This window comes from Peromyscus maniculatus, chromosome 1 (assembly GCF_049852395.1).
Source record: "Peromyscus maniculatus bairdii isolate BWxNUB_F1_BW_parent chromosome 1, HU_Pman_BW_mat_3.1, whole genome shotgun sequence".
Lineage (NCBI taxonomy): Eukaryota > Metazoa > Chordata > Mammalia > Rodentia > Cricetidae > Peromyscus > Peromyscus maniculatus.
The window spans coordinates 128,548,087-128,569,157 of NC_134852.1; the positions used below are offsets into that span (position 1 = coordinate 128,548,087).

The 21,071-nt window shown below is 51.2% G+C and overlaps 1 protein-coding gene across 3 annotated transcripts in view; it reads right to left on the bottom strand.

Moving 5' to 3' along the window:
• The window catches only part of Syt17 (synaptotagmin 17), a 72,536-nt gene extending 52,199 nt beyond the window's left edge, over window positions 1-20,337 (bottom strand). The window contains exons 1-5 of one of the 3 annotated variants that reach the window (XM_006985686.4): window positions 19,944-20,287; window positions 15,155-15,172; window positions 14,342-14,490; window positions 6,952-7,100; window positions 4,715-5,334 (exon numbers count right to left, since the gene is read on the bottom strand). In XM_006985686.4, the coding sequence (XP_006985748.1) occupies window positions 4,715-5,334; window positions 6,952-7,100; window positions 14,342-14,490; window positions 15,155-15,172; window positions 19,944-19,958 (951 nt within the window). In that variant the 5' untranslated portion in view covers window positions 19,959-20,287. Of the gene's footprint in view, window positions 1-4,714; window positions 5,335-6,951; window positions 7,101-14,341; window positions 14,491-15,154; window positions 15,178-19,943 lie in introns of all 3 variants that reach the window. The other 2 variants (XM_016004115.3, XM_076550845.1) reach the window with 2 other exon arrangements.
• Between the last annotated feature and the right edge of the window lie 734 nt (window positions 20,338-21,071).

Here is a 21,071-nt window from a genome sequence, read left to right on the forward strand (position 1 = left end):
GTCAGGCAACCTAGCTCTAGTCCCAGTTCTACCGTGAAAATCTGGGTGACCTTAGACAGTCACTCAACCTTCCTGTCACAGTCTTCTCATTTATGCAACAGGGAGGTTCCCCCCGCATCGTTCTGGATCCTCCTTTAGTTCATGCTATAACTAGGGAACACAAGCTCCTGTTGGGGCCAGTGAGATGGCTCAGCAGGTGTCCTGCTTGGGTTTTTATCAACTTGACACAAGTTAGAGCTGTGTCAAGAGTAACTCATTGAAGAACTCGATTGAGAAAATGTCTTCATCGGATTGTCTGAAGGCAAGTCTGTGGGGCATCTTCTTGATTGTTAATTGGGAGAGGAGGGCCCAGCCCACTGTGGATGGTGCTACTCCTGGGCGGGTGGTCCTAAGTTGTATAAGAAAGCAGGCTGAGCAAGCCATAGTAAGCAGCACTCCTCCATGGCTCCTGCTTCAGTCCCTGACTCTAGCTTCCTGCCTTGGCCTCTCTCAATGGTCTGTGACCCACATGTAAGTCAAATAAACCCTTTCCGGCCCAAGTAGGTTTTGGTCATGGAGTTTGTCCCAGCGAAAGAAAGTGAACTGGGGCAGTAGGTAAAGGTGCTTGCTACAGAGCCTGACGACTTCGGTTTGATCCTGGGTCCCACACAGTCCCCACAAGTCATCCTCTGAAACTCCACAAGCGCTCCATAGTGTATACACACTAAGTAAATAAAGAATGTAGTTAAAAATTCTAATAAGCTCTCACGTGTGGAATTGATTTTTACCGAGGGAGGAGGGGCACAAGAAGGCCCACGCACACGGAAACTTCTAGTTCCTGTTGCTCGGCCGGATTCTGATCTGGTCCCCAGAAGCATTATGTGGCTGCCTATTAGAAACCGAGCCGGAAGCAGTTTTAGCACACACACAGAGGCCAGCTTTCTAAAGGTCAAGGCTGACAGCAGCTCAGGGCAAGTTTAAAACATTGCCATTTGCCTGGTTGAGGGCTGGATGGTGACAGTAGCAGTTGGTGAGGAATCTCAAAATACAGAAGGCAGTTAGGAGTCTCTGTTTACCAGGCTGTTTTTAGCAGTCCAGAAGGCAGGCTGGGGGCGTCCGTAACTCCAGGCAGTTTCCAGGTACTGGGTCCAATCAGCACAGAACGCTGAGCATCTCAAATTATTTTTGCCTTGAAAACAAGCCCTGGTGACACCACTCTATCTGCTGCTATCGCAGTGGACATATGTCACCAGACATTTGCCCAGAGCTATAGGATGTACGAGTTAACAGTGTACCCCAAACTGCAATAATGATGTGTTAACGTGGGTTTGTCTCTGGTACCAAACATACTGCTGTGGTGAGTGATGCTGGGAATAGGGAGACTGTGCGTGGGTAGGGGTGAAGGGGAGTGATGGGAAACCTATAAATCTCCCTATTGATTTTCCTGTGAGCCTCAAACAGTCGTGTGTGTGTGTGTGTGTGTGTGTGTGTGTGTGTGTGTGTGTGTGTGTTGGAGTGGTATGTGTGTATGTGTTCCTCTGTGTGTGTGTGTGTGTGTTGTGGTATGTGTGTATGTGTTCCTCTGTGTGTGCGTGTATGCATTGTGTGCAAATGTAGGGGTAAAATGTCAATATCCAGCATTTTCCTCAATAACTCTCCACCTTATTTTTTGAGGCCAGGTCTCACTGAACCCAGAACTCACCAATCCAGCTAGACTGGCTGTCCGGTGAGCTCCCAGGATCCTTCTGTCCCTGCCCCCCAAGCACTGGGATTACAGACACTTGCCTTGAACTCGGGTTTTTAAATGGACACTAAACGTGGGTCCTGACACTTGCACAACAAGCATGTCACTAGCCCAGCTACCTCCCAAGCCACCCCCCAAATTAAAGATCATTCTAGCCTGGCATGACAATGCACGCCTGTAGTCCTAGCACTCGGAAGGCTGAAGCAGGGGGACTGTGAGAAGGGCAGGCTGAGGAAGAATGGTGAGGAGTAAAGCCTTCAGCATCTGGGTTCAAACCCCAGCAGGGTGGCCTTGGCTGCTCACTTCACGGGAGAAAGGCCATAAGGAGGTGGAGGGAAGGAAGAAGTAACAGAGAACGGAGGGAGGGAGGCGAGGAGGGAGGGGGAAGTAAGAGGAGGTGGGAGGGAAGCGAGCTACAGCACCCACCGGACCAGGAGGACCATGAATGGAAACAGTGAACAAGACCTGCAGGTGAGGTGTGTGGGTGTCATGGAGATTCTCTGCATCTCCAGGGACTTTGACAAAAAATGGAGTTGGAAAAAAAAAAAAAGAAAAGAATGGAGTTTGAGTTTGGCAAGATGGAACGATCCCCAGTCCCCCAACTGAAACTTCTGAATGGCTGAGAGAGTGTGATCCTTTGAACACCGAGTGTCGTCAGCCATTGCAGAAGGCACAGGAGGTACCCAACATGATGGTGATGCCAGGGGGCAGGCCTGCCCAGAGGAAGTGTCTGTGGTGTGAAGCCAAGGTCACAACAGTCTCCGTGTCTTCCCGCTCTCTCCTTGTCCTCTCTGTTTTAGTATGAAGGCCTGTGTCCAGATGCTACCTCCCACTGTGGGTAACAGAGGCCTCTTGGCTTCTAAGACCAGAGGCCAAAAGTGCCAGGGAATTAAGCTCCCAGTTCCCAGTAGCCTTCGCTCAACAGTTCTGTGGATGAACAACACTGGGCTCCTGTGTGTGCCTTGCACAAATTCCCAGGTCTCTAGCAGGTTTAAAAACCAGACAACGTCCTGTTGTGTTGACCTGTCCATCACACACCCTTCCCGAATTTCCAAATCCCTCCCGGTGTCCCCAGTTGGTGACATTTCCTGGATATATGACCAGCCTTGCCTCAGGGCCTTCTTCATGGGGAATTCATATGAAGAAGGGGGTAGACCTTCATCTAGGAAGACAGACACACAGCTGACAGGACAGTCCTGTCCCCATGCTGGAAACCTGGATACTGATGGGATGTGACATAGCTCAACAGGACAGAGTACACTCAGCGTGCACAACATTCTGGGTTCAATCCCTAGCACATAACTCACCACAAACCAACCAACCCACCTCCCCGAAGGCAGCCTGGGTCATTGGATTCTTGATCGAGGCTGCACAGCTTTGAGATGCACCCCCAGCATGTTCGTTTACAATGGCCCTGTCCCCTGTCGGTACCTGCTTGGGTTGGGCCATCCTCACCTGTGCAGTGTGCGAGGTATTCCTCTTCCCGGCTGTACCTTCCCCTTCCCTGGCCTGCCCAGCTCTCTCTGTCCACAGAGGGTGCACTCAGTACTTAACAGCCTCTTGGAGTCACAGCTCAGCCTGTGGCCTTAGGATGGCTTCCCCAGCAGCTAATCACACCCCCCTTCAGGCCGGCCCGGGGAGGGAAGCCGATCACCTCACAGTTTGCCTGAGAGACATCCGTGCGTCATCGGTTCCACAGCCCCCACCTTTGTTTTTTCTTCCAAGTCACTTTCTGAAAGTCAAAATGATTGATATCTTTATACCCTGGACAACCACTTTCCTGATTAAACTGTTCAGCATTGGGGGCAATGCTCCAGGGTGGTGGTGCCATCAATCTGTAAACATGGTAAGATTTTACAGAACTGGGGCTGGAGATGCCTCATCAGAGTCCATGCTTCATAAGCATGGGGATCTGAGCTTGGATCCCAGAACCCACTAAAGAGCCCAGGCATGGATATGTGTACATGCATATGCATACATGCATATGCATACATGGATATGTGTACATGGATATGTATACAACCCCTGTGCTGTGGGGACAGAGACAGGAGGATCACTGGGACTTGCTGGCTACCAGTCTATTCTAGGTTTGGTGAGAGCCCTTGACTCAAAGAAATAAGGTGCAGAGTGATTGAGCAGGACACATGACACCCTCCCCTGGCCTCCACACACAAATGCACATTCATATACCTTACATACTCCACACATACATCCCCATACATATATAAAAGAGTGAAAAGATTTCATAGAACTACATATGCACACACACACACACACACACACATACACACCCACATTCACACTCCCATGTATGCCCATGCATATATATACATACACACAGACACACACACTCACACATGAATATATATGCACACATACACACTCACCCATGCATGCCCATGCATCCACATACACATAATCACACATACATACGCATGTCCACATACACACACACACACACACACACACACACTTACACATGCATGTACATGCATACATACACATGCATGCCTATGAACACACACATGCACACACATGGTGGGGGGATATGTATATAAACCACTGGAATCTGAACTTGGTCTACTCTAGTTCATGGTATTTTGTGGAATATCCTATATTCTCTATGCTATAAGACACTGTCCTAGGGACAATGAAAAAGAGAGTAATTGGAACTCTATGCTGCTTTTGAAACTTCATGTGAGTATAACTATTTCAAAATAAAAACAACTTAAATGCAAAGTAAGTTTTTTTCCCTTTGGCTTTTTTGACATGAGATCTCAAGTAGCCCAGGTTATCCTCAAATTCATTATATAATCAAGGGTGACCCTGAACTTCTGATCCTTATTGCACCTCCCAAATGCTGGGATTGCAAGAATGTATATCACCACACCCAGCTTCAAAAGTAAAAAATTAAATAGTAAAATAATTAAAATAAGACTCTTAAAAGAAGAAGAATTCCCAGGAGGTGACACAGCAAAACTCAAGCCTTACCTGAGAACTGGGGATCAGCGCCTTCCACCAGTGGCCACCTTTCACCAAGTCCACCTCGCACAGAGGCACCGCCACTTTCCCAATCACACAGTGGCGGGAGAATTTGTCAAAATCCACCACAGTGAGCAGCAGGGTCCTCCTCTGGGCTTCTAGGAAGGGGATCTCGAAGGTGTAGCGTTCCTCAAACACAGGCTTCTGGGTCTTGCGCTTGACTCCCGTCTGCTTGGAGTTCTTCTGGTCAGGCAGGAGGCAGATCTTGACGTAGGGGTTGGAGTGGGCCATGTCCTGGCGAGAGCCATCATGGGAGATGGGAGGTGGCAGGTCCCGGGCCTCGATCACCCTCACCGTGAGGTGGTTGTGCAGCAGGTCATACTGTGTGCTGAAGTGCAGCATGCCCAGCTGGTACTTGGACATGATCTCCTCATCAGTCAGAGAGTCCACATCATCAAGGTTTGGATCAAGGGAGTAAAGCCGGGGCTCAAACTTCCTGAAGTAGTCATCAGGGGTGTAGGTCCGGCGCAGCACCGTCGGCTGGATGGGCTCCTTCTTGGCACTGAGAACCCCGAACTCAATAGGTTTGATGTCAATGAGCGGGGAGCTGGGGCGCCGGGAATCCAGACCTAAACAACCACCAAGAACAAAGATCACCACCAGCCATCCGCCGACATCAGCAAAGATCCCCAGATGCCCACGTGGGCTTCTCTGCTTCAGTGGGCTCTTCTGTGCAAGATGTTTCAATAGGGAAAGGAACTTGCTACCCAGCCTGGGGACCTGAGTTCACATGGTGGAGAGAGAGAACCAGCTCCCAAAAGTTGTTCTCTGACCTCCACATATGCACCATGGTGTGTGCATTCACACACGCGCGTGCGTGCGTGCGCACACATACACACACACACACACACACACACACACATTCAAAAATAAATAAATACAAGAGAACAATATACAACCCTATGCACGGTCATCCATATATGTTCATGCATGTCCAACCTGAAGCCTACAGGCAACACGCACCCCAGTGAATGCAGCTCAATACACTTGTAGACAACATTGAATCCCAATGCCCAAAGGCTGGATACCCCTGCACCATCTCCAAACAGATTAAAATGCTGAGGACAATACAAATGCAGCAAAATGAAACTTCCTACGGCAAGTCTTCCTTTTCCTGGTGTGTGGTGGATTCAGCCCAGGGCTTCATGCATCTAGGCAAGGCTCTACCACTGAGCCATAGGCCTGGGCCTCTCTTTATTTTTTATTTTGAGATAGGGTATCACCAAGTTGTACAGACTGTCCTTGAACTCATAATCCCCCTGCCTCAGTCTCCTGAGTAGGATTATAGGCCTGTACCACCAAGCTTGGCTAATATACCATATTGTTTAGGAAATAAAGACATGAAAAGAAAGTCTGTGTTAAGTATAGACACACACACCTAATCTTTTTTTCTTGGCTCTTTGAGACAGGGTCTTGCTAAGTAGCCCCCAATAGCCTGGAATTCACTTTGTAGCTTGGGCTGGCCTTGAATTCACAATTCTTCTACCTTGGGTTCCAAGTGCTGGGATTGGTTGAACCTAAGGGTACAGAATGTGTGCATATGGAAAGATAATTCTATTCTTACTTATTGTGAGAGGTGGTATCTAGGAGCATCCCATCACTATGATCAGAGCAGCTCGGTGCCAAGTAGTGCTCTGAATGGACATCATGCTCTGAGTCACCTGCTTTTTATAGTCCCCTGGATTATTAGATGAGACATTAGTCCACCTTACGGATGAAGGGATAGACTGGGAGGACCTTCTAGAGCCCTGAACTTGCAAGTTCAAGATGCAAGAGAAAAATGTACCCTCCCCAACTGAGGCGTAGCACTGCCCGACTCTGGGAGGGTGGACCCAGGGGCCAGCGTGCCTGGGTGGAAGCCCCGTTAGCCTACGAACAGATGGAAACCTGAGGTCTACAGGTGCAACAGCCCCTTGGTCTCCCCCATCAAGCCCTTGCCTTTGTTGTCCTGCTTCCATGACCCTAAGTGCAAGCGCTGCTCTTGTTTTGAGACAGGATCTTACTCTATAGCTCAGGCTGGCCTGGAACTCACTCTACTCCAGGCTGTCCTAGATTCTCTTGTTTTAGACTCCTGAGTGCTGGGATTTCTGGCACAAGCCACCATGCTCAGCTAGGTTTTTTTCCCACGGTACTAAGAGAATGCCCACCCCCCACCCCGCCAACCCCAACTGTCTCCAGGCACTTACTGGAGATTCTCCGAGTCAGGCTGTATGTGGACTTGGATGTGTCTGAGGACGAGCGTCTTCCATCAGGGGAGTTGGTCCTTGGGGTCAATGGGACATCACTGGCTGTGTGGACTGAGTCACCGTCCTTGTCATTGCTCCGGCTGGCCATTCTGGGGGGGAGGAGAAGGGATTTCAGTGGCTGCTGAGACAACCCCCCACCAGAGTCTCATGTGGGCCTCCACCTGCTCTCTGCATTCTCCCACAGTTCAACCACTACCCGCACCTTTCCCAGAGCCTGAACAAACATTCAGTGGGTGAACACAGGGACTCCTGTCTTGGGACATGCATGGTAATGATGCAGCCACTGACGCACACTATATCACTTAGAATGATGGAAGTAGAGTCTCGGCTTTTTTCACAAACTATGAAATAATTCAAAGATATCATCCCTGATTTAGAAAATAGCTTCAGAGTTGGGCGGAGGGCATGCAAACCCACACTGTTGCCACATGAGGGCGCCACTATGGCGGACTGAAGCAGGAGACCTGTCAATCTTGGGTCCAGAAGGAACTGTGTGGTTGTTTAGATGCATCTGAACTTGTGAGAGTCACTCTTGGGGCTTTGTGTCCGTCTATTTCAATACTCTCCTTATTAAATCTTCTGACTTAACATCCTTTAAAAATACGCCATCACAATGTCACTCAAGGGTGGAGTGGCAGGTGGATGACTACAAAATGGTCCCGTGAATCAATGACTTGAGAACAGAAGTTGGAGGTGGAGAAGCAGTTACAAATTAGCAGCAGCAATGACTCAACATGATGCTAATGAAGACGAGAAATGCTGAGAAACTGGAGGAGGCATGGGCAAGGCTCAGGGACAGATGGTGAGGGAGATGAGAGATGATAGATAAATGATAGGTAATAGGTAGGTAAGTAGACGGATGGATAGACAGACAGATACTTTCAGTTGGAGCCCTAGCGAGGTGATTCTGGGTGACTCCCTTCCCCTCTCCCTCCATTTCCCCATCTATAAAATGGGAACAACCAAAAGCCCACCTTCCTTGGCTGCTAAACTCTCAGAATGAGTTAACAAGCATCAAATGATACAGCAGTGACGTAGTTGGGTACTTGGCATGTTTTAGCTGACATTACAATAGGGGTGGCTTTAAGATCCCCCCCCAAGCTGGGTATGGTGTGTGCCTGTAACCCTAGCACTCAGGAGACCGAGGTAGAAGAGTCCTGGGTTTGAGGTCAGGCTACCAAGAAAGACCTTGTCTCAAACAAGTGAACGAAACCAGGTCTCGCCAGTACTCCAGCTGGGCATGAGTGCTGGGGCAGGGAAAGGGAGAACAGGGAGCCTGCGAAGAGATCTAGTGTTAGTGATACTGTGCATGGGGGAGTATTGTGCATCGTGCACCCTGAGCCATAATGGCTGATTAGGGCCATCCGGTCACATCTCCTCAACTTGACATTTAAGCTTACAAGGAAACAAACATGTCTTGAGACTCAAAAAAACGCAAGCTTTGAATTCTAGAGGGTCTTCGGGGGCACCTGATGGGCGAGATGCCTTGACCACAGAGTGATGAAAGGCAACAGGTAGGGCAAGACAGGCTGGAAAGGGGGGCTCAGGCTGGAAAGGGGGGGCTGCATACCTGCTGGCTGTGTATGGACAGCAGATGAAATGTGCGGGACAGGAGCGTGGGGACAGGGACAGGACCAAACTGGGGCAAGACTCCCTGAATGCAGAGCAGCAGCCTCTGGATAGGAGGGTCATGGCTCCTGGACCCCTGCCTGCCTATGGCCCTGCTCCCCAGCTGCCAAGCTTTACTGTGACAGCCACCTCCTCCTAAGAGACCCACACACCTTCAGTGGTCAGCTTAAACGTCACCACCCTCTGGAGCCACTAAAACACAGGTGTCTGGGAGCACAGGGCCTGCCCCACCTCTGTGTTCCCTCAGATACCCTGGGCCTCCCTGTTCCCTCTGCCTAAGATGCTCCTCCAGGCTCTTCCCTTGGCTAGTTTTTTGTTCTTTTAACCACTCAGGCTTCTGCTTCGGTGGCCCTTCCTCCAGGGACCACAATCCTGTCCTGAGACCTCCCCCATATCCCCCTCCCCAGCCCCCACCTTACAGCTGTCTTTCCCTTTAGTGCTGCATGCTCATCTTCAGGGCTTGTCGTTTACATCCCAGAATGAACTGGGATCAGCAACACTGAGATATCACGTCATTCTCAAACACTGGGATCTCTACTCACTGATCAAAGGGGGCAGGGAGTGGCGAGGGGCACCTACGGTACCTGTATGCACTATCTTAGGCCACCCTCTGAGCAGTCCTGCAGCCAGCTGTTATGGACTCCCTCCCTTACTGTTGGGAAATGCAAGCTTGTGATGGGAGCTGATTTGCCTTTTGATGAACTGTGGTACCCCAGGGGATCCCAGCTATGCTCCCTTTCACAGCTGAGCATCCCCTGTGCAATCCACAAGAGCCATACCTAAAGTAGGTAGTCCATATTGGCTTGTTGAACACAAACAACTTGGCTTTTATTCACTCTCCCATAAGGACCCTTCTGGCACTGCTCCAACAGAGCCATATAGACAGTGCAGTCACCAAGATCTTCACCTGTCCGTATGACATTAATACACACGACAATGAGTGCCGTGTCTCCAGAGACTCACACAGAACACGCAGAGGCCGGCTCATCCACCACACGTCACTGTATGGAGACAGGCCCGAGCACTTGACATTTCTACTTCCTGTCTGTTTGATAACATGCAACTGCCCACTTGGTAAATAAATCTGGAGCAAATGCAAGCTGCAGATCTGCTTTCTGAATGACTGAACCCGCTTTCCCCCTTGCAGATTTCTGTTCTGCTTTATATTGTGTCGGATGCCAAAACCGAATGAGGTGCTACTCAGGGTCTGAGGCAGCCCAGCTCATCCTGGGAAGCAGAAAGGTCGTGTATAGCTGTCTACATTGCAGATTGTCCAACTCCAGATGGTACAGCCCACAATGCCATAACATGAATGGTACTGCTCGGAGTTCTGGAGTGTGCTGGCCCTGGAAGGAACATTCCAGTCCACTTCTCTGTTTTTGTCTGCACACAGAATGAACTTCTTGCTCCAAAAATAATCTTTTTTTTTTTTTTTTGCACAAAAGGCCAGTATTCAATGTCAAATAAAACCATCTCCAAACTCAGTGTTATGATGAGGCTACATAGTTACATAGGTACATGGTTACAGTGTTCCACAGGTATGGGGAATCTCTGGGTGTCTGGGGGTGGGTGGGTAGGAGCCTGTACCTGACTAAATGGCAAGGTTGGGAGGAGGTGACATCTGCTGTGTGAGGAAGAGCATCCAAATCTCGAACCTGGCACTCGAAGCCATGCACAAGCTGAACTTGAGGCTCCTCCTCCATGACCCCAACCCTTGGGGGGGTGGGTGGCATCCATGTGCTGTTTCCCTTGGCCAGGTTCATTCCTTCTTCTCTGGTTACAACACGTGAAGCATCTGCCCCAAGGGTCTGTGAGCTGGGGTCACACTCGCTGCCTGGCTCCCTAATAACCGCGACCCTCCCTTCTCTTCTGTCTGTGATAGTGGCCGCATGCTGTGATGGGTGACCAGTTGCCTCAGGGTCTAGGCCCAGGAGGCTAAAATATTTACTCTCTAGCTCTTTACATGCTTCAGACAAGAGCAAGCCTTCCTTAGCTCCAGGTGGAGAGGCAACCCAGGGGGACAGCTATTTCCCCTGCCTGAAATGGTAGGGACAAGTGATGGGCACAGGGTGAAGGCTGGGCCAGTGCATTTTTCTGTTTTGGGGTCATTGGCTTTTTTCTTTTTCTTTTCTTTCTTTTTTTTTGGGGGGGGCGGGGGGAGCTGAGAACTGAACCCAGGGTCTTGTGCTTGCTTACACTGAGCTAAATCCCTAACCCCCGAATTTTTTTTTCTATGAAGATGATAGAATGTACATCAAGCACAGCAGCCAGGAGTAAAGAAAGAGAGCTTAAGAATGAAGCTAATTCAATGAAAAACAAAACCAGAGAAACCATGTGAGCCCCTGGATCTAGCCACACCTGAAGCCATCATCCCTGGATTTTCCATGAGACCCTAGGCTAGGTTGTCACATATAGTATGCAAGGTATGGAAGTATGATTCTAGAGGGTCAACCTGCTCCCACACCTGCCTATGTCCTAGATAAAACTGAAAAGTCCCTGAACCTATTCACAAAAGCCTGTCTAACCTCATGAAGAGGACAGTGTCCCACATACAGCATGTGCCCAAAGAAATTACCGGGCTGGGAAGGGGGTTCAGCGGGCAACCCTTGTCACATGTTGCTGAGGACCTGAGTTCAGATCCTCATGAAAGCCAGCACTACTGGAGGATAAGAGGCAGAGACAGAGAAGTCCCCAGAAGGTCACAGGCCAGCTAGCCCAGTGTATGCAGTGGAGAACAGCAAGAGACCTTGTCTTGAGGTACAAGGTGAAGACTTGGGGTTGACTCGTGGCCTTCACATGTACTTACAAAATGTACACATGTGCAAACATACCATACATCATAGATCAAGGAAACTGAGCCTCACTTCTCTGTGATGATGAGTGAACAAGAGCATTTTCAGGGTCCAGGGTCTTCCTGAGGGCTAGTCAGGTGGCCAACAGACTTTTGAAACTATATACACGTATATACTCACACATATGTGCACATGCATGTGCGTTTTGTCTCCAGTTTGAGAATCAAACCTTGAGCCTCACACGTGCTGCAAACGCTGAGCTCCATTCCTAGCCCTTGAGTTCCGGAAGCTGGCCTGGGACTCACGCTCCTTCTGCCTCCAATTTTAGGACTGGGAATACAGGTGTGACATTCTACCTGGTCATCAGCTTTTCTTTTGCGTGACAAAGACATGTGGCTTTTAGGATCCAAATGGTCTCAGCCACTCTGCGACCAGGACCCTATGAAATGGGCTTGTCTCTTACATCTCAGCTTGGTGACCATCTACTTGAAATCATGTCCTCGAGATGAGTGAAAGGTGTCTGTTGACACCCAATAATGACAGAAAGAATGCTTATGGATCTCTTGCCCCTGGGCTAAATGCATTCTGAAGGCAGCTCATTCCCATTTGTTTTTGAGACAGGGTCTCACTACATAGCTCAGGGTGATCTTGAACTCACAGCCCTCCTGCCTCCACCTCCCCAGCTCTGGGATTAAAAGCATGCATTACTGTGGCTAGCCTTCTTCACGTACTCTTACTTATAGCCCTGTGAGATAAATTATTTTATTATTCTCATTCTCTAGATAAGGAAATCAAAGTCAAACCAGGGTCTTTAAAAATTGCACTCATTTGCCAGGCGGTGGTGGTGGTGGTGGTGGTGGTGGTGGTGGTGGTGGTGGTGGTGCACGCCTTTAATCCCAGCACTCAGGAGGCAGAGGCAGATGAATCTCTGTGAGTTCAAGGCCAGCCTGGTCTACAGAGCAAGTTCCAGGACAGCCAGAGAAACCCGTCTCAAAAACATACACACAAAAACAAACCGAAGAAAATTGCACTCACGGGGCTGGAGACATAGCTCAGTGGGTAGAATGCTTGACTAGCATGGATAGGCCTGGGTATGGTGGCCCATGCCTGTAATCTCAGCACTCAGGAGGTGGATGCAGGAAGATCAGAAATTCAAGGTCATCTTTGGCAACATGGCAAGTTCAAGGCCAGCCTGGCTATAGAGACCCTGTCTTAAAAAATGAAAATAAAACTAAGCAAGGAATGGTGCTCTATGCCTTTAATCCTAGAACCCAGGAGGCAGAGGCAGGCAGATCTTTGTGAGTTAAAGGTTAGCCTGGTCTATAAAGAGTTCCAAGCCAACCAAGGCTACATAGTGAGACCCTGCCTCAATAAACAAATAAGTGTCCCACTTTTGATCATCAGCAAAGTCTTAAGTGCTCTTAAGTACTTTTCTAAACACAAACTCAACAAACCTATTTGGTACATACTATTTATTTATTTATTTATTTATTCCTCCCCCCCCCCCAGTTGAGGACTGAACCCAGGGCCTTGTGCTTGCTAGGCAAGCGCTCTACCACTGAGCTAAATCCCCAACCCCTATTTATTTATTTATTTATTTATTTATTTATTTATTTATTTATTTATCTATCTATCTATTTATTATCATAATTTCACACATACACACTTCCCCCCCCCCAAGATAGGGTTTCTCTGTGTAGCCCTGGCTGTCCTGGAATTCATTCTATAGACCAGGCTGCCCTCAGCTCACAGAGATCTGCCTGCCTCTACCTCCTGAGTGCTGAGATTAAAGGCATGTGCCAACACTGCCTGACTGTTATCATCCCATTTTACAATGGAAAACCAAGGCTCATAGAAGTCAAGCAACTTTCCCAGGGTTAAAGAGTTAGAAAGCTGTAGCAGAAACTGAATTTGAACTCACATAGGCTGACATGAAACCACTGTGTTCTGGAAACACCTGAAACTTGCTTCTAAGAAGAAAAAATAAGAGCATGCATGGCATGACCTCTAACCCAGAGGAAAGATGGGGCTCCGGGGCCTTCTGGGATTTCAGCCCGATTCAGCTGAGACAGTTCTAGGTCCTACCCCTAGGTTCCCACTGTACCCAGCTACCCCTGGGTTCTGACTCTACCCAGCACCATCTCCTCTCTGGGCCTCCCTCCCAGAGTCCTCAGCAGCTGTTGTTGATGATTTCTAGGTCTTTCCCAACCCAGGTCTCGTGGCTCCTCCCCAGTCTCCGACCAGATCGCTCTCCCTGCCACAGAGAGGTGGATCAGACATGTGGCCAAGCTTCAACACTGCCTTCCCAAAATATCTGAGCGACTGGCAGATGAAGATGGTGTATGCGGGCGCAGGAGGGGAGTGGATTAGAAATAAAACAGAAGATGCCAGAGTGAACACCACAAGCCCTGGAGGCAGGATGGGCCGGGCACGCCTCCCTGTGGCTCTGGGGATGCAGGCCTTGCTCAGGTCAGCCAAAAGGCGCCATCAGAAAGGTGCTGGCAGCTAAGATTCACTAAGCACCTACTCAGTGCAGGCCTGGGACTGAGCATTTCGGACAGTCTGTCATGCTGTCTGGGAAGGGAACAGACACTGCTCCTCCTTCGAAGGCCACTGCCTTCAAGACGTTCTTCAAAAAGAACCCAGATCTTTTTCTGCTTGGATACTTGGGCTACTTAAAGTGTCCCCAAGATTAGCATCCCCCGGCTTGCATCTCAGAAGCTCGGTGTGAGAATGGCTGAGCAGGAGCCTCACTGCCAGCTGGTGCTACCAGCTGGCCCGCAAATGAGGGGGCACAGAGAAGCCCTTCCCGGCTATGTCCATGGTAACTCAGCCTATCTCACCCCACCCTCTGCCAGTCCTCCAGTGGAGGGGATGCTGGGAGGTGAATGTCCCAGTGGGTTACTCACAGCCATGGAGGAGTCTGGGCAGGGAAAGGTCCCAAGATCTCCACTTCGTCTTCGCTGGACTGGCAGCAGCTGGACTCATAGCACCTCTGACAGCAGTGTCGACACGTCCATCCACACAGCAGTACATCAGAGATTCTGGAAAGAAATCCCTGAGGCCATTGGGGGGAGGAGGAGGGAGGAGGAGGGTGAGGAAGAGGGAGAAGAGAGAGAACACCCCCAAATTATAAGCAGTCCGTCAGGGATGGGCTCCACCCATGACAAATAGGCACCCCAGAACAGAGTTGCTGGTAGAAGAAAAAAAAATTTTTTTTCCCTCTCCTATTTATGCACCGTGGGCACAAGGTGGCAAACAGACGTGGCTGCAGCCAGCCATTCGGAGCAAGCAAAACACTCGCAGGTGTTTGCCTTTGTAGTTTATGTGTGTGCCTTTCTTGACAGGTGGGCGGTTATTACAACATGGAGAGAGCCAGGCAATATGTTCTTAAACACACAATGCATAGGGTTCTCTCCTGGCAAAAGGAAAAACAAAAACAAAAAAACAAACAACAACAACAAAACCAAGATACTTCAGGAAAAATAGCCCCAGGGACATGCAACTAAACTAGGGGAATCCCACGGAGTTGGGACACACATGCTGTCCAGGGATGTCCCTTTTGTCAGGGGCTCCCTTCGGTAGGAAGGAACAGAAACTGTACCCTTGCTTATACCCTGTGACTCAGTACTCAGTCATGCCCCAGCCCCACACCAGGCTCCAAACGGAAAGGCAAGCATTTGATTAGAATCCAGACCAAAGAGATAATTGAATTAACCCACCTCGTTCAGTGGTTCCAACTGCCCTTTTAGAGAGCCACGGTGAAGCCAGGGTGAGGGGCAGGGGAGAGAGGGAGAGAGAGGAAGAGAGAGGGAGAGAGAGGGAGAGAGAGAGAGAGAGAGAGAGAGAGAGAGAGAGAGAGAGAGAGAGAGAGAGAGAGAGAGAACCAGTTTAGCAATCTTCCAGCAACTCAAAGAACAGCAAGACAAAAACAACAGAGAACAGCACCCTGCATCTTTGCACTCACCATTCTGGGGAGGGAGCTGACTTTACTACCAAGGTATGGCTATGTTTGCAGGGCTGCTGGCAGCCTCTCGGTTAACTAACAGCGAATAAACGGGAAATGTGAGCTTTTCCATTGGATGTGCACCGTGTGCTGTTATGAATCAGAGCGGGTAGACAGATCATCAAGCTACTCAACAACGCAGCCACACTTGAGGGGACTCGCAAACCTTCCCAGACTGAAATAGCCAGAAGCCAACCCAAGAGGGCCTGATTAGCTAAACTGACAGGCTGACTCCCCCGCCCCTGCCAGGGCCCTACCTTCCAATTCTGCTCCAATCCTGCTGGTGGAGAGCATCCTTCGACCACCCACAAATGGGGGAGGGGCTGGAAGGAAGCCAGGGGCTGGTCCTCCCTCCCTGGTGTGGTTCCACCCCTACCCCATCTTCTTCTCATAGGTCCCCAAGCCCCAGACTCCCTCCTCTTCTTCCAGAGAAGGGCTCCTCTGTGGATCCAGGATTTCCTTATTTTTTTTTTTTTTATTATTACATTTCTTTAGTGCGTGTGTGCATTCACGTCTCTCTCTGCGTGTGATCACAACCATCCACGGCACTACGTGGCGGTCAGGGGACAACTCTCGGGAGTCCATCCTCTCCTTCCTCCACCTGGTTCCAAGGATCAAAGTCAGGTCATCAAATTTTGTGGCAAGCAACTTTGCCAGCTGAGCCATCTTTACAGCCCCAGGATTTTTTGATTCAAGACTAAACCAAACACATGATCGACTTAACCCACCAGGCAGGTATCAAATCCTGCTGACCAGATTAGGACAGTTCCTAGGCTGGAACGGAGGTGCAGCCCAAACCCAGGGCTTTGGAGTGCACAGGGAGCCAACAGGGAGGAGACAGTCTGGGACTGCTCCCAGATGTTAACATCTTTCGACCCTTGCTCTTCCTTGTAAACATAGCAAGAGGAGTCCTCTAAGGCTGGGGAGAGCCCAGTCCAGCTCACATTTAATATTGTAGCATTCCCGTGTGTTTATTTTTCCAGCCGCCTTCTGCTTCCATCATGTGATCTTGACTCTCTTTGCCCATGGCTGACACAGTTTCCTTCACAGACCTTTTGTGTGCCTGGTGGCTTGCTGACTGTCCTGAAACAGGGTATAACTCTGTGGCCCAGGCCAACCTAGAATGCTACATCCTCCTGCCTCATCCTCCCAGATTCTGGGATTATAGGTATGTACTATCATGTCCAACTTGATTTTTTTTTTTTTTGTAAGTTAAAATAAAAAAAAAGAGAGTTTGATTTTCCACTGTGTATGTGTGTGGCATGTGTACATATTCTTTCCTGTGAGTGCTTGGACACATGCACGTACATGTGTGCACATGTATGTAGAGGACAGAGGTCAATGTCAGGATCTTGAGTGACACAGGATCTTGACCATGAACCTGGAGCTCATCAACTCTAGGCTGCTCAGCCAGGGAGCCACAGGGATTCTCCTGTCTCTGCCTCACCAGCACTAGGGTAACACACCACCACACTCAGCTTTCACATGGGTGCTGAGGATTTGAACTCAAGCCCTTAGAGTCCAATTCTAGAGGGGAAAAAAAACCAATTAATAATAGCGTAGGTGGTGATACTATTAACTAAAACTCAAGCTCCGAGAAGTGCCACGGGTTGTCTCATGGGAAAGCACTTAAAGGTCACAGGTCCCTCCCAACTCAGCCAGACACAGAATGCTAAAGGTCACAGATCATAAGACCTATAAGTTGGGAGGGAGGTGGGCTCTGAGCCTGGATTGCTTCTTTTGATGATTTCTTAATATAGAAATGCTGTGTGACTCTCAACCTCAAAATAAACACACCTTCTCTGTGGCTTCTGAGACAAGATGATTCCTCCTGGTCACCAAGAGCCACCAAGAGCCACCCTGGCAAGTTCAAGCCCTAAAGACTGAGCTCTCGTGGGGCTCCCTTGAAGCTGTTTGCTCTAAGCTGAGCATACTGGTGTGTGCCCATCATCCTGGCCCCAGGAGGCGGAGGAAGGAAGGCTGTGAATTGGAGGCCAGCCTGGACTACACAGCAAGACCTTGTCTAGAAAGAAAAAAGGCCAAATAGCTGAGGGCTGGTGAGATGGGTCAGTGAGTGATGGTGCTTGCCGCCAAACTCAGTGACCTGGGTTCAATCCCCAGGCCCCGCATGGTGGAAGAAGAGCTGTTCTCCACTGTCACACACACCCTGAGATGTGCAGTCCTCCCCAGTCCTCCAGGGTCCCCCAGGCACCACAAAGTGAAAAGTTTAATGTGAAGGAATGCTTTCCAAGCACCTGTGGCATTCTAGCAACTTGCGGGTGTGTTCTCAAGGCACAGGTGGTCAAGAGATCCATTTAGCCATTTACACAGCCAGGACGAGCAGGGAAACTGCCCGATGATGTACAGTTTTCTCAAAGCCCAGGTACATGATGGTGGCCCAGGAGCAGCCCAAGGCAGGGACAAAGGGAACGGGAAGGAAGACCCAAGGCCAGGGTCTCATCTGCCTCACCCCATCCTCTGGTCTCCCTCTTCTGATACCAGTGGAGAACTGATTCAAGCCAGGAAGCATAAAGAGAAAGTCCCAGGCACCCCACAGAGGCCAGCAGAGGCCAGCTCACAGCCCCATGGTAGGCCACTACCCAGCCCTCCAGCAAAGAAGGATTCCCGTTTTGTTTTTGGTTGGTTGGTTGGTTTTTCAAGACAGTTTCTCTGTGTATCCCTGGCTGTCCTGGAACTTGCTGTGTGGACCAGGCTGGCCTCCACCTCACAGAGATCCGCCTGCTTCTGCCTCCAGAGTGCTGCAGGGATGAAAGGTGGGGGCGACTTGTGGATTCGAGAATTTTTAAATGACTGCAAAACATCACTGACAACTATTTCCTGACTTTCAGAAAGTCTCTGAAACTCATTGACGGAAACAAATAAAGCTTTGTGGGTGCATAGCCACGCCCACTCTCTGACCTCCCTGTGCTGGCTTTAGCACTGTTTTCCCCAATGAAAAGTTGTGGCAGAAGAAAAAGAATACTACTATTCCTGTTCTGTAGACGGTCAGAGACCGTTTCTAAGAGGGGAGCCAGGACCCCCTGAGAAGCAGGACTTACACATCCCCCTCCCAGCCTACAGTTCACATCCCACTATGACTGCTAAGTAGCTGTGTGTGTGACCTTGGCAAGTGACTTAACTTCTCTGTGCTGAAATACGGTTTAGGTAGCTGAGCAGTGACCCACCACTGTAATCCCAGCACTCAGAAGACGAGGCAGGAGCTAGCCTGTCTCAGAAAAAGAAAACATATTAATTCGATGAAGAACCACAAAACTGGTTTCACTGTTCTCTGCTCACTTCCTTGGACATCAGAGGGGCAGAGACTGTGACCTATGTCCTCAGTGCTGTTCCATAATTGGTGTCATCTTGGTGTTGAGCAACTATTCAACAGCATCCCAACAACTTCCAAGACACAGTAGATGTACAGTAAATGTGACCTTCATTGAACTTGAAATCAGGACCTAGGCAATCCATGAAAAAGCAAGCCATTCCTGGGGATCAAAGCCAGAGGAGAGGGTCAGGTTCCACCTGGTGGCAGGCCATCTGAGGAGCAGGGTACAAGGTAGCAGGGGAGCCCTAGGGGGTCTGCAGTCCCCTGCCCCCCTCCAAACACACCAAGCTGAGGCTGGGAGACAAAAGTGAGCCCCTGGACCTGGAAGTCACTCTGCTCCCTTCCTCTCCTGCCAAGAGCATGCAGTCCTAGAACCCCGCAGCTCTTCCGATCTGTTCGCGAGTCTGGCCGCGTGACCTTGGGGATGACCTGTCACCACTTCGCAATTTGTAAAAGAAATCGGTTTCTTCACCAAGCAACACAGTCCATTCCCACCTGTCCCCTCCAAAGGCTGGGTGGGGTGTGGGGGGGGAGATACTTGGAAATTCTCTGCGTCTGGGAGTCTTGGGGGCGCTCTGTGAGAGGGATGGGGGGGGGGGGATCCTGCACTTCTCAGACCTCAACGGACTAAAGTAACCATCCCCACAGCCCTCACTAGTGTGCTCTGGCCTCTGGATGTCCCCACCCCTCTGCACCCAGTGCCCGGGCGAACGATGTCCTTGTCCCTCTAGGTCTGAACAGCTGCCTCCAGCTGGCTCCATCGGCCAATTAGCCCGAGCCGTCACCACGGCAACGGGCGCTGGCGGGTCGGGTGGCTGGCGCGCCCCGGGCCGCCCTCCTGCAGCCCCTCCCCTGGGGTGGGTGCCCAGGGGGACGAGGGTGGGGGTGTGTGCAAAGTCACCCTACGGTCTCCCTTCCCAGGGAGGCGAGCGCGAGAATGCAGGTCCCAAGCAGGGCCCTCCATACCGGATCTGAGGTCCCCTGCCCTGGTTCCAGGACATGCACAGGTGCCTGCTCTGGGGCAACCGTTGTTTTGTTGTTTTTGGGTTTTTTTAATTTTTCCCTCTAGTAAGTTTGTGGGAGCTGGGTGGTGCGCACTCCCGCGTCGCGCGCTCCCGGCCGAGGGGGCGCGGTCCCCGGTATCCCCTGGCCGTCCCCCCAGCCACAGTCCTACCTGGATGTACGCCATCTTCGCCCGCGCTCACTCACTCCGGCCCGGGCATGGCGTCGCCACAGCCCCTTTGCCCTCGCCGGCACGGCGAGGTGGCACGACCAGCCGGCAAGACACCAGTGGGCGGCCGGGTGGCCCCAGACGTGACTGGCGTGACTGATGAGCGGCGCCCGCCCCTCTGCCGGCCGCCCCGTCCTTGCCCAACCCTGCGGGGCCGCCTCCCTGGAGCTCAGAACCAGGATGCCCTGAGGTCCCCGGCTTCAACCTCTGGTGGACCAGCACCCACAGCCACACCTTGGGGAGCTCCCGGGTTGCAATAAAGCTGGGACGCCTGGCCAGGAAGTCCCGGGCGAACCGTGGGGACTGCGGCGACCCCGGCGCGGGCGGGGCCGGCGACGCTGGGGCCGGAGCGCGGGAGGCGGGGGAGGGGATAGGGGACCTCGAAGGGGTAGGCGGGGGCGGTGCCCGGGTCAGCGCCGCCGGCAGGAACTAGAGTGGTACCGATCCACTGCCTGATCGACAGCAGGGTTTCTGGGGCGACTGAGAGGCTGAGGTGACACCGCGCAGACCGTTGTGGGGTCTGGAATTGGAAGGTCCCCTCAACCCGCCCTCTGTCCGAGCGGTTTGGCGAAAGTTTTATGCTAGCCGCACCCGACGCGCCTAGGACCGGGCTGGGGACTGAGTAGAGGTTGAAGGGCAGGCGCCACCTATTTAGGGCGGACCTGGCAGTTCCCGGGACAGTGCTGGGGCAGGGGGACGTTCACCCTGACTCGGCTCTGGGTGGGCCTCTTTACCGAGCCCAGGACGCAACAGGTCTGGTGCAGGGCGGCCGCATAGCGCCACCCAGCGCCGGCGTGACTCTGCCCGAGGGCAGCTGGGACTCCAGTGTTCAGGACCTGTCGCTGGCGGTGGACTTCACCTGCTGCCTGGACCCACCTCCCCGTCACCCCGTCACCCCGTCCGTCCCCCCCCCCCCCACAACCCGCACTGGAAGATCGCCAGTGCATCTCCCAGCCCAGGGTCTCCCTCGCTAGGCCACTAAGGTCGGTGCAACCCTCCAGCTAGGGACTTGAGGTGGAACGTGGCCCTCCTTGAGTTTCTATTTTCCATGCCTGGCAGCTGGTGTCGCTG